This window comes from Penaeus vannamei, chromosome 1, assembly GCF_042767895.1.
Source record: "Penaeus vannamei isolate JL-2024 chromosome 1, ASM4276789v1, whole genome shotgun sequence".
In the NCBI taxonomy this organism is placed as follows: Eukaryota; Metazoa; Arthropoda; class Malacostraca; order Decapoda; family Penaeidae; genus Penaeus; species Penaeus vannamei.
In genome coordinates this window covers 44,580,333-44,595,332 of record NC_091549.1, presented here as the reverse complement: position 1 = coordinate 44,595,332, position 15,000 = coordinate 44,580,333, and the positions used below count along the sequence as shown (strand labels likewise).

Sequence of the window (15,000 nt, the reverse complement as noted above, 5' to 3'; positions counted from 1 at the left end):
GGAATGATCATTTTTGTCTTACTCTTTGCTAGGAATTATTGTTTATGGATGTCAGATAAGAATAGCTGAATATAGTATTCGATGTTATATACCTTGGATATAGTATTAAATTAACTAGAATATAGTATTAGATGTTATATACCTTGAATATAGTATTAAATTACCTTGATTATAGTATTAAATTACCTTGAGTATAGTATTAAATTACCTTGATTATAGTATTAAATTACCCTGATTATAGTATTAAATTACCTTGATTATAGCATTGGATTTGATATAGCAATGTGCATTTTTGAAGTAGTTATAAAACATATATAATTCATTGTAATTATTCATCATTCTTTTATCTTCGTGTATATATAAAACGCAGGGATTTTACAACCAAGCTAAAGCTACATGTTCTAGAATACCTGAATAAATATTGGACTTACTGAACGTGCTGATTCTATGATACAACCCTTTTCTCTCAAACACCCTGTCAATTGTTTTGTCGTCTAAGCAAACAGGGAAAAAGCCGAGAAACTACATAAGAGGTAGGTGATTTTTTTTTACAATGGACAACTATGAAATGCATTTTACAATTTTACAATTGCCGTTCTTATGTATAGCGTAGAATGGAAGAGATGATATATATTTATATATACATAAGAATATAATGATATTAATGGTTTGTTTATATAGTAGGGAACATTTAATCTAGTAGAATCAAGGAACAAACGAAACAACCGACTAGCTTCATTTCTTTTAGTAATTGAATAACAAGTTAACATGTATTTACACCATCCAGCTGGCCAGCAGCAACACTCACAAACCAGGTAAGATAATACGTAACAATGATGACAGAACGTTCTTGTCACAATGATGAAAACGGTGATAGTGGTAGTAGCAGTAATAATAATAATAATAATAATAATAATAATAATAATAATAATAATAATGGTAAAGAGCGATAATAATAATAATAGAATAATAGTAATAAAATTGATAGATTGATAATAATAACAATATAATACTATTATTAATGATAATAGTAAAGACAATAACAATAACTACAATAATAATAATAATAATAATAATAATAATAATTAATCAAGAAAATAATTGCAACAATCGTTTCTCATAATGAATAAATTCCTTTTTAATACTGAATGACAATCACGTAAACTAATTTTTAATCATTATGTAATAATAACATAACTTTTATTAACAACAAAACGAATGCAGTAACGTGTAGAAAAAGAGTGAAAATGACAACCTGAAATGAAATCTAATTAAGACAACCTACTTATGTAGTTAAATAAATGTCAGTGCATTTCCCTTTCAGCGCAGACGAACCGCAATTCTCCACGACGCAACTACCAACATATAGTTCTTTATTTCTATTCTCTCTCTATCTCTCCATCTCTTCTTCTTTGTCTAGTTTTTTTTATCTTCTCCCTTCTTCTTCCACTTCCCAAATCACCTTCGTCTTCAACATTCTACAGGAAACTCCACAAAACAATACATTTTGCATTTCTCTCTCGCATCCTTCTCCTCCTTGTTCTTCACTCCTTTCTCTCCCATCTTTCGTCTCCCCTTCGACGCCCCACGAAGGAAACCAACAGCCGATTTCCACTTAGAACCGCGTAATCTGTGCTATCCAGTCTATGTAGTAAGCCACGTTGACGTAGACGCCAGGGATCCCCGCTTGGCCGCACCCGATTCCCCAGGAGACGATGCCGGCTAACTGGAACCTGCCTGACGCGTCTTCGCACGCCAGGGGGCCTCCGCCGTCACCCTGGGGGGAGGGAAAGGGAGTGGTTGGGGAGGAAATACTCTCGTTCAGAGTGTGAGTTGGTGCCAAAAGAACATTTTAAAAAATAGTAATAATTCGGATAGAGAAAACTTTATTGTTGAGATTAGTAATTATGGATAATCGCTGAAAAATTAACTCCAGTATCATAAAGTACAAGATGCCTTTCTAACCGAAAAAAATTACCCTATATGCATAGCTGAATCAATTAAAAGAAAATAGATCCTAAAATACAATAAGTCCCACCTTGCACGCGTCTTTGCCCAGCTCGCCTCCAGCGCACAGCATGCCGGGGTGGAGTCTGTACGACGGCCCGAGCCTCGTCTGACGCAGCCTCGCTTGGCACTCTCCAGGCGGTATCACCAGCAGGTCCGTTTCCTGAGACAGAGATTAGTATTTAGTCTCTGTTATATCTAGTTCGTGTATAAAAATACAGAAATATATATAATGTCTATATCATCTGATTTCAAAATTACATAAATTCCGAAGAAAAAAATCATAGCCCCTCTCACCTTGAGGATACTCTGATACTGCCCCTCCTCGCCGAAGCCGTCCTTGCCCCAGCCTGTGATCCAGCAACGGCGCCCTGTGAAGTCTTGGCTCCGGGCGGGGAGGCACACCGGCGAGACGTGGGGGCTGCCAACGAGCGAGGACTTGTAAACTATCTGATACAGCAAATAACAACATATATTTGATACGTCCACCTACCTTATAATAATTCTGCACCCGCAAGCCATACTCACTTCTTAACGAAGTCAACAGGGACGGTCATCCTGACGACGGCGATGTCATTGATGAGGTTCCCCGAATAGAAGTCAGGATTGACAAACACACCGTTGACGTCACTCTCGACGTGGGTGTAGAATTCGGTGTCGCTGTTCACGTCCCACTCGCCGACTCTCACCCTGAGTTCAATGGCATCGTATCTGGAAAGTGGACAAACATAGTTCCTTAGTTCATTCATACAGAGACCGCAGAACAAACATGCAGCACCATGAACTTCATTTTGTGATGCCATGTGGATGACGTGGTGTCTTTTGTTTAAGAGTCATACTGAATATACCTGACCGAAGAGCAACTTTTAACCACGACTTCCAATCTCATTGTAGTAACTTGTGAATGACATATCTTTCTTTCCTTTTTGCTAGAGTAAAACGTTTATATCTTAAAAGATTCTCAGGAACACCGACTAATACACCAGTTTGCCCAGGCGTTTATACTTTGACATATACTGTTACCAATACTCAATTTGCATGCCATGCCAGGGCAAGTCATTGGAAGAAAAACCTACCCTTTAACACAGTGAGCAGCTGTTAGCACGTGACGGTCGTCTATAAGAGTCCCTCCACACACATACACGTTGTCAATCCCTTCCTTCTTCAGAATTGCGGCTTGCCAGGGGTACTCGCCTGGGGAAAGAGACGGGAGATTTTTAGAACGTAAATATAGACAAAGTAATATAGCGACCATTATGATATTAATCGTAGTGTGATGGTGATGATAATAATAATGATGATGGTGATGATGATAACCTAACCAAAAAGCTTTCCACTAAAAGCTCTATAAAAAAAGTGAAGCATCCAAACCGATATTAGTCCTACACAAAGATATCAACAATGGCCAGACAACTCCACCCCCCCCTAATATATATATATATATATATATATATATATATATATATATATATATATATATATATATATATATATATACACATACACACACACACACACACACACACACACACACACACACACACACACACACACACACACACACACACACACACAAATATATATATATATATATATATATATATATATATATATATATATATATATATATATATATTAATTGATTAAAAAAAAACGTACCGAACTCGGCGTCTCCCTCCTTCTGCAGCGGCTGCCGAATCCGGCCGTTGATGCCATCTGTGAGCCTGAAGCCGCAGGTCCCCGGGTTGGCGAAGGAGTTGAAGGTGGAGGAGAAGGCCCCCTGGAATACCTCGGGGTTGCAGCACACCTCGAACAGACCGCACTCGGGTGAGGCGAAATCCCGCTGCAAAGCATGGGGTTCAGTGTCATTTTTTGCGTAGGAAATGACGCTGCCCGACTGGCCTTTGGTCAGGTGACATGCGAGAAGCATCGGGTTCGAAGTAGTTTTCCAAAAGGGATAATTTCTTTGAAATTGTCTTTTAAGATTAGACAAAGGCTAGAATATTTTTTCAAGAGTAATATTTCAACAATCAAAGGTCAGAATAATTTTCAAGAGTACTATTTCAATAAAAAAAAAAACTTTTACAAGCAGGTAAGCTTGAATGTAAACTCATATGTGACAGAATTTCAAGCAAAAGAAGTCATCGTAAAATTAATGAATTCGACTGCTTTACGATTATGTTGTGAACTGCTGGCTATCATCGTGTGTATGGCGTACGTGGAACTGGGCCTCAAACTCACATTTCTAACTTGTAATTGAAAACACAATGACAAAATCGAAACAAATAACAAATCTGATAGATAGATAAATAGATAGATAGATGAACAGAGAGAGAGAGAGAGAGAGAGAGAGAGAGAGAGAGAGAGAGAGAGAGAGAGAGAGAGAGAGAGAGAGAGAGAGAGAGAGAGAGAGAGAGAGAGAGAGAGAGAGAAAGACAAAGAGAGAGAAAGACAAAGACAAAGAAAAAGTCCAAAATAGAGAGAGAGAGAAAGAAAGAAAGAAAAGAGATACAGATCGAATAAGCGCCACCATAACAAAGCCTTCAACACTTTTACAAAAACGCCGTAGAAATGACCCAGTCCCATTGATCGCAGACGAACACTTGCTGATGAAAACATGATGATAGAAAAAGGGGCAAAAAAAAGCTTTTTATCCGTATCTGCGATTACCTGTAAAGTAATTGCTGATTAATATAGCATACATCTTACAGTATGAATATTTTCATTCATCCGTAATTAGCTGTAAATAAAAAAAAATAGAATAGAGCCGTTGAAATAGCACAAATTGTACTTATTACACTAAAGCCGTCAGTGATAATGATAATATAATTTTAGGAAAAACGAGAATGTTGTAATTAGAGAAATGTCTGTGATATCGAAAAAATATCTTGCTTTGATCAATAGCATAAACATCAAGGTAATAACGATACATTATCACGATATTATCATTATCATTAGCATCATTACGTGATTAACATATATATATATATATATGTGTGTGTGTGTGTGAGTGTGTGTGTGTGTGTGTGTGTGTGTGTGTGTGTGTGTGTGTGTGTGTGTGTGTGTGTGTGTGTGTGTGTGTGTGTGTGTGTGTGTGTGTGTGTGTGTGTGTGTGTGTGTGTGTGTGTGTTTCAGAATCAGAATATCTTCTTTTTAAGGACCACAAAAGACGGGTGAGCTCTGCCTGGCTCCAGAGCGTCGCCGTCGGAGACTATACCTGGCAGTAGTAGGCGAGGCCCCTGCAGTTGGCGTGGCGGCAGAGCCTGTCCTCGCCGAAGGGCCCGAGGGGTCGGAGCGGCCGATGCATGCCGTGAGGAGGGTGAGGAGGAGGAGGAGGAGGAAGTCCATGCACGAACGGAGGCCTCAACCGCAGGGGGTCATGCAGCACGGGCACGCCTAACCTTCTGTCCAGTAAGGTCCCATGTCGGGGAGGTCGCAGGGAGGGAGGGGGAGCGCCCAAGGGGGAGAGAGGGTATCGCAGGGGAGAGACAGGACGCCCCAAGCCGAGAGGTGAGTAAGGAGGAGGGAAAGGCTGTTGAGGATTCAGTCTTTGCAAGCTCGAAGGAGAGGAAGAAGGAGGAGAATCCGGCAAGGATCCTAGGCGTGCGGGCGACGGTTCGGAATGTGGGTGGGGCACGGTGGTGGTGTGGGGTGAGGGCGGAGGATGAGGGATGAGGTGAGGATGAGGATGGTTAGAGAGTCTCAGGGTTACATCGATGGGGAGGCTACTCAGGAAGTCGCCCACCTCGGCCATGAGACGCGGCGAGGGTGGGTTGCTGTCTGGGTCCCCTGGCACCTTGGGGAACAATGCAGCGGGCGGTTACAGCGGCACGAGATCTTCCACTTCCGCCTTCGATTTTTTTCTTAATTCTTATTTTACTAGAGACTGTCAAACATCAGTATAATCACGAGAAACAAATATTTCAATGTAGCACTACTACGCTAATGAACAAAATATGTATTTAAAAAAATCTGCTTGTGCATGGACTGGCCAGCTGGCGTAAATATATTAAAGCTTTACCGGTGCGAGTGCAACATTACTGCTACGCTATTTGTGTATAATACAGTATAGAAAACGTCTAAATTGCTTTTACATAGATGTGTTTAGTAACAGATAACTTCGAGGACTAATTTACAAACAGATCTGTGTCTACTGTGACTATGGCACTATGAAAGGTATGTTTATGGGGTGTTTACGAAATTAATTTTTGTGGTATAAAGTATAAGTGTTCTGTATAGTGTTTATAGTCCATTAATTCTGATTTTTTAAAGCAGAATCAAGTTCGGAATTTGTAAATGAGAAATATATATACATAAGTGTACAAAACCTACCTAACCGTGTTAAGAGAGAGCCTTATCAGTACGAGATATATAATTTAACTGAGAATTATGAATCCGGGAACTTAAATGATGATGAACCCGACGACGACTTGGGCGAATCGGACGCGCGCGTCGAGAAAGTCACCTTGGAGGAGTCCGAACGGACAAACTTACTCGACGACGAGGGAAGGAAAGAGGAGCTCGGTGACGAGGACGAGGACGAGGAAGCGAGAGGAAGTGGCTCGTCGTCACTCAGAGGGAGATCGGAACGACCGAAGCCAGATAAACTAGGAACAAAGCCCCCGGAGGTGAATGGGCGAGAGGAGTCGTAGTCGTGGTCATGGTCGTGGTAGTGGGTGTGCTCGTGGTGGTGGACCTGGACCGGCTTCTCGTCGTGGAATCCCGAGATGGGCGGAAGGTGCGAGGGCGAGTGGACAGGCACAGGGGCGACGAAACCCGGAGGCTTGTAGTGTTGGTTACTATAGTCAGCGATGGGCTTAATGGGCGGGGTGTATATTGGCTCGGGAGGGGTGTACACGGGTTTTGGGGGTGTATACACAGGCTTGGGGGGTGTATATACAGGAGGAGTGTATGTGTTCGTTGGAGGGACGTAGGGAACCTTTGGAGGAATGGGTTGATGTGGGTAGGGATTATATGACGGACTTGGATAGGGTACAGGGGCTGGATAGGGTGCAGGAGCTGGATAGGGACCTGGGAGGGGTCCTGGGATGGGAGCTGGATAGGGGCCAGGAACAGGGCCTGGATAGGGTCCAGGGATAGGGCCTGGATAGGGACCAGGATATCCACCTCCAAACTGATGTTTTATCCCTTCTTTCAGACCATTCAGTGCATGAACACCCTTGGCATTGGGAGTCACAAGGAGGTCAAACGTTGGGTTGAGGATCGGCCTCCCATCAAGCTTTGCCACTTTGAATCCGACGAACGGGTTTACGGACACGGGCCCGAGATCGAGTCCCAAGGGATTGCCACCATGAGGGCTACCATAAGGACCATAACCACCACCTGTCGGCAAACTCCCAAAATTAACCCCAAAAGATGGCACAAAAGCTGGGCCTCTGAGACCATCTAAACCACTCCCACTACCTAGACCACCTAACAGTCCAATTAACCGCTGTAAGGGAGAGTGATACTTAATGAAAAAATGACAATGATAAAGAGGAAAATAAAGTATATACACCATACCAAGGGGATAAATTAACAATAGGAAGATATGCCACGAAAATGATACAAACAGGATATACCAAAAGTGCCAGTGAGAGAACTTCTTTTACTACTTGTGATCTTGCGTTTGCCAGCTGACTGTTATAGACGATGTCAAATCATATCTACAGTAGTACTTTTTGGTGTTTGAGGCTACAAACAGTGAATTCTACATATATACATTGCATCTAAATTGGAACCAATAAAAGTAGAATGTTAACAAATACTGGACTCTACAGATATAATCATACAAACACTACTGTAACAGCAACGAAAAACAAAAGCTTCACAAGTACATTATACCAAAATCTGCAGTGATGAATAAGTACAGGTGTGAACAAGGCTGCCAACTGCTGGAAAACTTACTGTCGCAGGATCATTTGAATTCTCCGTGGTTTCTCGAGTGACTCTTATCTTGGCGACACCCGTGTCTTTGCAACCCTTAAAAACAAGCTCTTTCTGAAAGATGCAACATGAGGGAAGAACTCATCAGTATACTTAATGGAAAGAAGTAAAAATAACCCTTCACCAAATGAGTTTAGGATTAGCTTTATCTTACGTTTGAGATTAACTCCTGGCGGTACTGACTGGTGACGTCCTGTATGACCCCTGCACTCTGGCTGCCGACGAAGGTGCTACTCGCCCGATCGGGAGAGACGTCGATCGGGACGGGCGTGGGGGCACGCACAGCCGAAGCAGACGTAAATGAGATGAAAGGGGCAGCACCTTGCTGCTGGACGGCCAAATCGGCGGCCAGGGTTTCGAAGGCAGAGTTGGGAGGGAGACGGAGTTGGGAGAGGTCGATGTTGAGAGGGTTGAGTTGGGAGTTGTCAGGAAGGGCGATGATCTCGTCTGGGAATAATTCTCTAGTCTCTTGTGTCGCCTGTTCCTGCGTTGCCACGGCAAGCTGATCTTCAATATTCGGGACGTCTCTCTTGTGTCGAGCGACATTAGACGCATTGGAGTAAACCCTGCCTGCGGATGGGGAGTTCCTGGGATCCTGAATGTTAGTGAGATCCTCCCGGGCAAAAGGCGAAGAAATTACCTGATCCACAGGACACTGCTCTCTGGGAACGCAGGTGCAGCCGAGATCCCGCGGCCTCACATCCCGGACAGACTCAGCCAGGCTAAACTGCTCGACAACGCCGTCCGCTCCGACGTTGTATTCCACGGCTGGAGCTCCAGCTACACTGCCTAGTGCCGTAGGAAGTGAGCTAGGTGTAAACCCGCCGTTCTTATTAATTTCCTTTTGATCAACAAGGATGTTATTTACAGTGTCTCTTCTAAAAGGCGTAGACGAGAAGGAGTTATCTGATCCAGACAGGACATTGCTATCATATCCTCCTATTCCTCCCCCGGCGCCTGATCCAAATACAGGGTTGTTGCCATATCCTCCTCCTATTCCTCCGCCGACACCTGATCCAGGTATGGGATTGTTTCCATATCCTCCTCCTATTCCTCCCCCGGCGCCTGATCCAGGTATGAGGTTGTTTCCATATCCTCCTCCTCCTCCTCCTCCTCCTCCACTAGCTCCTACAAAGCCACCCAAACCGCCTCCATTACCTCCATCTAGCTTGTATACATGTTGATGGATGTGGACGTGTTTGATGGTCTGCCCGGCATTTCCTGAATCCAGACTTCCACCGACGGCCGACGGAGCTGAGTACGATGGAGCAGGGGGGGCGCTGTATGATGGAGAGGGGGCCTTGGGAGCTACATAGGATGTCGCTGGGGCTGGAGGGGCTCCGTAGGACGTCGAAGGGGCTGGGGGAGCGCCGTACGATGTCGAAGGGGCCGGAGGAGCACCATATGATGCAACAGGAGCCTGGGGGGCACCATAGGACGTTGAAGGGGCCTTAGGTGCTCCGTATGAGATTGACGGAGCTTTAGGTGCTCCATATGAAGTCGATGGTGCGGGAGGGGCACCATATGAAGTCGAGGGGGGCTTAGGAGCACCATAGTGGGAAGGAGCTTTTGCCGCTGGATACCCGGAGGAACTGCCATAGTGTGAAGTAGAAGCTGAGGCATATCCACCTCCACCATGACCGCCACCATGGCCTCCACCATGACCGCCACCATGGCCTCCTCCATGACCGCCACCATGGCCTCCTCCATGACCGCCACCATGGCCTCCTCCATGACCGCCACCATGGCCTCCTCCATGACCGCCACCATGGCCTCCTCCTCCGTGGCCTCCACCGTAGCCGCCACCTCCCCCGCCATGGCCTCCTCCACCGCCTCCGTGATAAGCAGGCAGAGCAGGGATGGGCTTCCCAACGGGGCGGATTTCCACAGGTTGGACGTACTGTACTTCGTGGATATCAGCTGGTTTCCCGTAGTGATGCGAGGCTGGTTTGTAATCCTTATCACACTGGTACGATATTTGTTATGTTGGGGTTAGTAATTGCAGTACTTAGACAGCTCACTAAAGAGGCGTTTCCTAAATATCTGTTTGATATATTTTTTTCAATAGCTATGGCCTGAAATCATCCATTACCAGCTACATTTGGTGATTTGTACGAGATTTCTAGATAACAATAATAATAATTACAAATACAATAAATATAAGTACAAGACGATGCTCCATTTTTAGTCCTAGTTTTAGTTCTGGATTTATCACACATTATTATAAATATAGCTCTTAAAAAATACACTACTTTACACCATAGATCCATTCACTTAACCATTCCAAAGGCTACTACAATTACCTTTCACCCTCTTTCAGGCTCTCAAATAGGCCTACAGTGTATCCTACATGTTTTTTTTTTCTCCTCGAGTTAAACCAGAGAGCTTTCTCTGGTGGATAGGCCTAGATTTTATTTCATTATCACTATTTTCTTCCTTTTTAGATTCTATGTCCAAGCTAATTAACTAAGTAAATATTGAACGTAATATTCCTCTATATCTTTGCCTAACTCAACTAAACTCTTAATCAGGGGCATCTTTAAGACGAATACAACAGAGTCATAAATTAGTAAAACGTATTTACAATATGAACCAATTCTCTTTACTACGGCCTTCAACTCATCTCGATTCTATCCCGCTTAGCCTCTTAATTCCAACGACAAAATGGCAAAAGAAAGTTGAGAAAGACTTACGTTCAACCCGAGGCCGACACTGCACAGTTTCTTCTTGAGACTTCCAATGAATCGCGGTTCAGTTTCGTTCACGGCGAGCTGCGGGATGGACTTCGCCTCGGCTGCCGTCTGGACTTCATCCTGTGGGGCAGTGACAAGTTTTTTTTCCGTAGGGCATTGGCATAATTTTTTTAATGTGGTTGTGGGCTAGTTTATTTTTTCGCGTGGGATGTTAGTTTTTTAGTTGTTTTTTTAAGTACTAATATGACTTATTTCATGTTTCCGCTTTAGGACAGCTGCTTATTTTCAGCATATTTATCCTGTGGGATTTTCATCCTCATATGATTTTAAGAGATCAGTGTTATCTATTGTATCACGTTTATATCTTGTACAGGACTGTTTCTTAAGAATTATTGCTTTTTCACTCCCGAATGTGTGTCGTGGCAATACTTTTCCCACACTCGCCGCCATACTAACTCCAACAAAACATTATACCATGTACTCACAGGCGTGGAAACAGAAGTCGAAGTTGAGGAAGAGGTAGTGATGGTTGAGCTGGACGTGACGACGGAGGAGGCCGACGCGGGGGGCTGCGTCGCCTGGTCTTCCCAGCGCCACGAGGCAGCAGCGGGCGGCGCGGCGAGCAGCAGCGCCGCCGCGGCCAGGACCACCGCCTGGCGCGACATGCCTGAAAGGATGATACTTTTTATAATATATATCTATGTCTATATGGCTTTATTGGCGCCATTATTAACATTAGGCCTATTTCGACACATTCCATAAGATCATTAAAGTACCGCCACCTGGTGTTTTATGTGCACCACCTGACAATGCCAATACAACTTAATCTTAGGCTTCTGTTCTACTTTTTTCCACAGAACTATGTTACTCATTGCATATACTGCATGCATAAGTATGCCATTCGTGTACCTATGAAAGTTTAAAGCCTTGTATATATATTTACACACCCATATAAACAGGAGAAGGAATTGAAAAGTATATTGAACTGTTTACACTTATTTTTTACACTTTATATGATAAGATATATGCATTATTCTAATCCACTGCCTTATACTCTTGCACTGAAAGACTGATTTCATATCTAGTCATTAGTATCCAATTATATACAGTTCAAGGTGGGAACTAAAATCAGTAGAAAAATAGAAAGATGATTACAAGATTACATATTACAACGTAACCACACTTAAACATTTTCGATTGATAAACTAATAGAGTCACGATGTTCTACGATTGACCGTATGACTTAATTTCTTTATACTAAAAGATGATCTCTGGATACTGGCAATGAATACTATACTGCCGCACATTAAAGCTTTGGGCGCCCGAGACAGTATTCGAAACACGTCCGTAAAGGCATCAATTGTAGCAACAAAGGCAGATATGAATTCCCATGAAAATCGTGTTGCTAAAGGCTATTTGTAACTTTTTAGACAGGTAACTTTAATTTGATCAATATTTTGCTCCAGGTACGAGAGCTTCTGTCTGCATGTAGGCCTATAAGATTAGTAAATATGGATGGGGCAGAAGAATGACGTCTTTTTTATCATCATTAATATTATCAGCATTATCATTATATTGTTCTCGTTTGTCGGCGTCATCATAATGTTATATTATGACGCCAACACAGCAAAATTTCAAACTTTCTTTTCTCCACATACAGATAGATAATTTTCTCTGTTGCGCAGTACTTCTCGGATATCACTCGCTCCATCTCTGTGACATGTTTTCGATACGTCTGAAGGAGGCGGCACAGGCGTCTCGTATGGTAAACTAGCACTGAAATCACAACGGCAAGTCACTCTATGTGCTTTCACTAGTGACATACAGCCGGCCGTTCTCGTGGCAATGCAGAGATGCCGTTCGTCTTGCTTCTAACCGTTCAAACAACACGCGAAAGTTCTAGATATCCATCTATATACATGCACATTTTCCCCACTACTATTTTATATGGTCGATAAAAAAAACTGCTAATGGGTCTTCCCCCTTAAATGATATTCATAATAAACACCGCACAATTATGACAAATATCCTTGAATACAAAGGAGCCAACAGCTGACGCCAATGGCCGCTGGCACGAGGCGCTTCGCTTGGTTCGAGTTCCAGGCTTTAACACCTGCTGGCCAACTTTCACACTCGAGAGTCCATCCTCTTAGTCTTAGTCTTCGTCTTCTCCTACTTTTCCTATCCCGTTCTTCTTCGTCTTTTTTATTATTTTTCCCTCTCCACTTTATTGGCCTTATTACTCCGTTTTCTTGGTAAAATAGAGTTCCTCTGATACAGAACTGTGGGTGATCTTGAATACCATCATTCGAATGTGTTGACATTCTACAGTTTCCCCGTGTTCTTCGTTTAACTATCATTATTATCCTCTCTTATTTGTCTTCATTTTCGCCTTTGCTCTTTCTCTGAGGCAGAAGTGGTTATTCAATTGAGAAATATTAAATAATCATTATAATATGAGTTGACATCGCGACAGAGCCATTTACCTTCGACTGATGTCCTAAAGCAGACGAGGTACAAATAACATGCACGCATTACGACGCACTTCTGAGATAGATGATGCAAATATATTTATATATATACAGATAGATACGGATGTATGCACATACAAATTAATATACCTTTATAGATATATATATGCATATCGGTGCACACACACACACATAAAAACACACACACGCACACATAAATAAACACACACACATAAAAACACACACGCGCACATAAACACACGCTCACCCACACACACACACTCACACATAAAAAAACACACACATACACACACATAAACACACACACGCACACACACATAAAAACACACACACGCACACATAAACACACGCACGCACGCCCACTCACCCTCATAAAAACACGCACACATAAACACACACACGCACACACACACACACACACACACACACACACACACACACACACACACACACACACACACGCACACCCACACATAAAAAAACACACACGCACGCACACACACATAAAAAAACACACACGCACGCATAAACACACACACGCACACACACACACACACACACACACACACACACACACACACACACACACACACACACATATATATATATATATATATATATATATATATATATATATATATATATATATATACATATATATACACGTGTCTTGGACATGGAAGACAGTAATAAAGGCTATTGAAACCGAAATTTATTTTCCTTTAAACCCTTTCATTTAGTTCTTTCACTGCACACTGACGGCAGGTAATCACGGACGTGCTCAAGACGTGAACCAGTTACATGTGAGTTATGACTATTTTCTACCAAGATCTTTGTCGCGGAAGTTAGAGTAATTTAGGCGTTTCAGGTAATCGGAAGGAAGACAAGATGAACAAAATATCACGAGAAAATGGTGTTTTACATCCATTTTTTACAACACATACGTGTGTATGTGTTGTATACATATGTATACATCTACCTATACTTATATACTTACCAAAATAAACACACACACACACAAATATGTATATATATATATATATATATATATATATATATATATATATATATATATATATATATATATATATATATATATATATATATATAGCTACATATCCGTGTTACATACGGCAATGAATTATTGCATGCATTTACAATTTACAAAGGCAAAGCCAACATTAATTTTATAAAATAGATTATCATTCATCTATTTCGTCGTCGATATTATTGTCATATCACTGTTATTTTTATTACCCTTAACATCATTATCATATTCATATTTATCATTATCATTATTGTCGTTATTGTTATAATCATCATCATAAGCATCAACATTACTAACCATCATTATAACATTAAAGGTCTCATTATTAGCATCATAATTATAAAGCAAATTAATAGTAAAGATACGAGCAATAATCATCACCACCACCATCATCATGAACATCATCATCATCATCATGATAATAATAGTCATCATTACCATCATATTCAATCTCCTTATTAACAGCACTTTATCACCATAATCATGATCTATCAGCTATTATCATTGCTATAGTAGAGGTAATCAATTTTCCTCCCAGGGCAAAAGTAGGCCAAAAACCATATCCGAAAAGAGGCAAAAATATTTCTATTAAGAAAGAAAGAAAGATCAGGGAAAAAAAAGCCCAAGAGAAAGTTCCGAACAGCCATTGTCTCTCGAAAGAACTTGGAAATGAGACAATTCCTGACTTCCTGCGTATTCTTTAACCTGGGAGATTGTTATCGCTCGGCTATCGCTCCCGATCGCTGTGGTGAACCGCTACTTGGCGTGGCTCTGGGAAAGCTAGACTGAGATTTGGAAACTGGCTTGGGGGAGA

The 15,000-nt window shown here is 42.0% G+C and overlaps 2 protein-coding genes across 3 annotated transcripts in view; one reads left to right on the top strand and one right to left on the bottom strand.

Moving 5' to 3' along the window:
- LOC113803122 (beta-alanyl-dopamine/carcinine hydrolase) overlaps positions 1–435 on the top strand; it is a 7,752-nt gene extending 7,317 nt beyond the window's left edge. Inside the window, exons 9-10 of one of the 2 annotated variants that reach the window (XR_011398658.1) lie at positions 1–102; positions 242–435. The exon at positions 1–102 is cut by the window's left edge and continues 264 nt beyond it. The gene's annotated coding sequence lies outside the window, so the exon portion shown is untranslated. The other variant, XM_027353836.2, reaches the window with a different exon arrangement.
- A 295-nt stretch (positions 436–730) lies between these two features.
- The window catches only part of LOC113803126 (serine protease filzig), a 31,368-nt gene continuing 17,098 nt past the window's right edge, over positions 731–15,000 (bottom strand). Inside the window, exons 2-10 of the mRNA XM_070123628.1 lie at positions 11,132–11,313; positions 10,647–10,766; positions 8,108–9,919; positions 3,667–3,850; positions 3,084–3,201; positions 2,536–2,718; positions 2,305–2,428; positions 2,039–2,170; positions 731–1,777 (exon numbers count right to left, since the gene is read on the bottom strand). Of these exons, the coding sequence (XP_069979729.1) occupies positions 1,616–1,777; positions 2,039–2,170; positions 2,305–2,428; positions 2,536–2,718; positions 3,084–3,201; positions 3,667–3,850; positions 8,108–9,919; positions 10,647–10,766; positions 11,132–11,313 (3,017 nt within the window). The 3' untranslated portion in view covers positions 731–1,615. The remainder of the gene's footprint in view (positions 1,778–2,038; positions 2,171–2,304; positions 2,429–2,535; positions 2,719–3,083; positions 3,202–3,666; positions 3,851–8,107; positions 9,920–10,646; positions 10,767–11,131; positions 11,314–15,000) is intronic.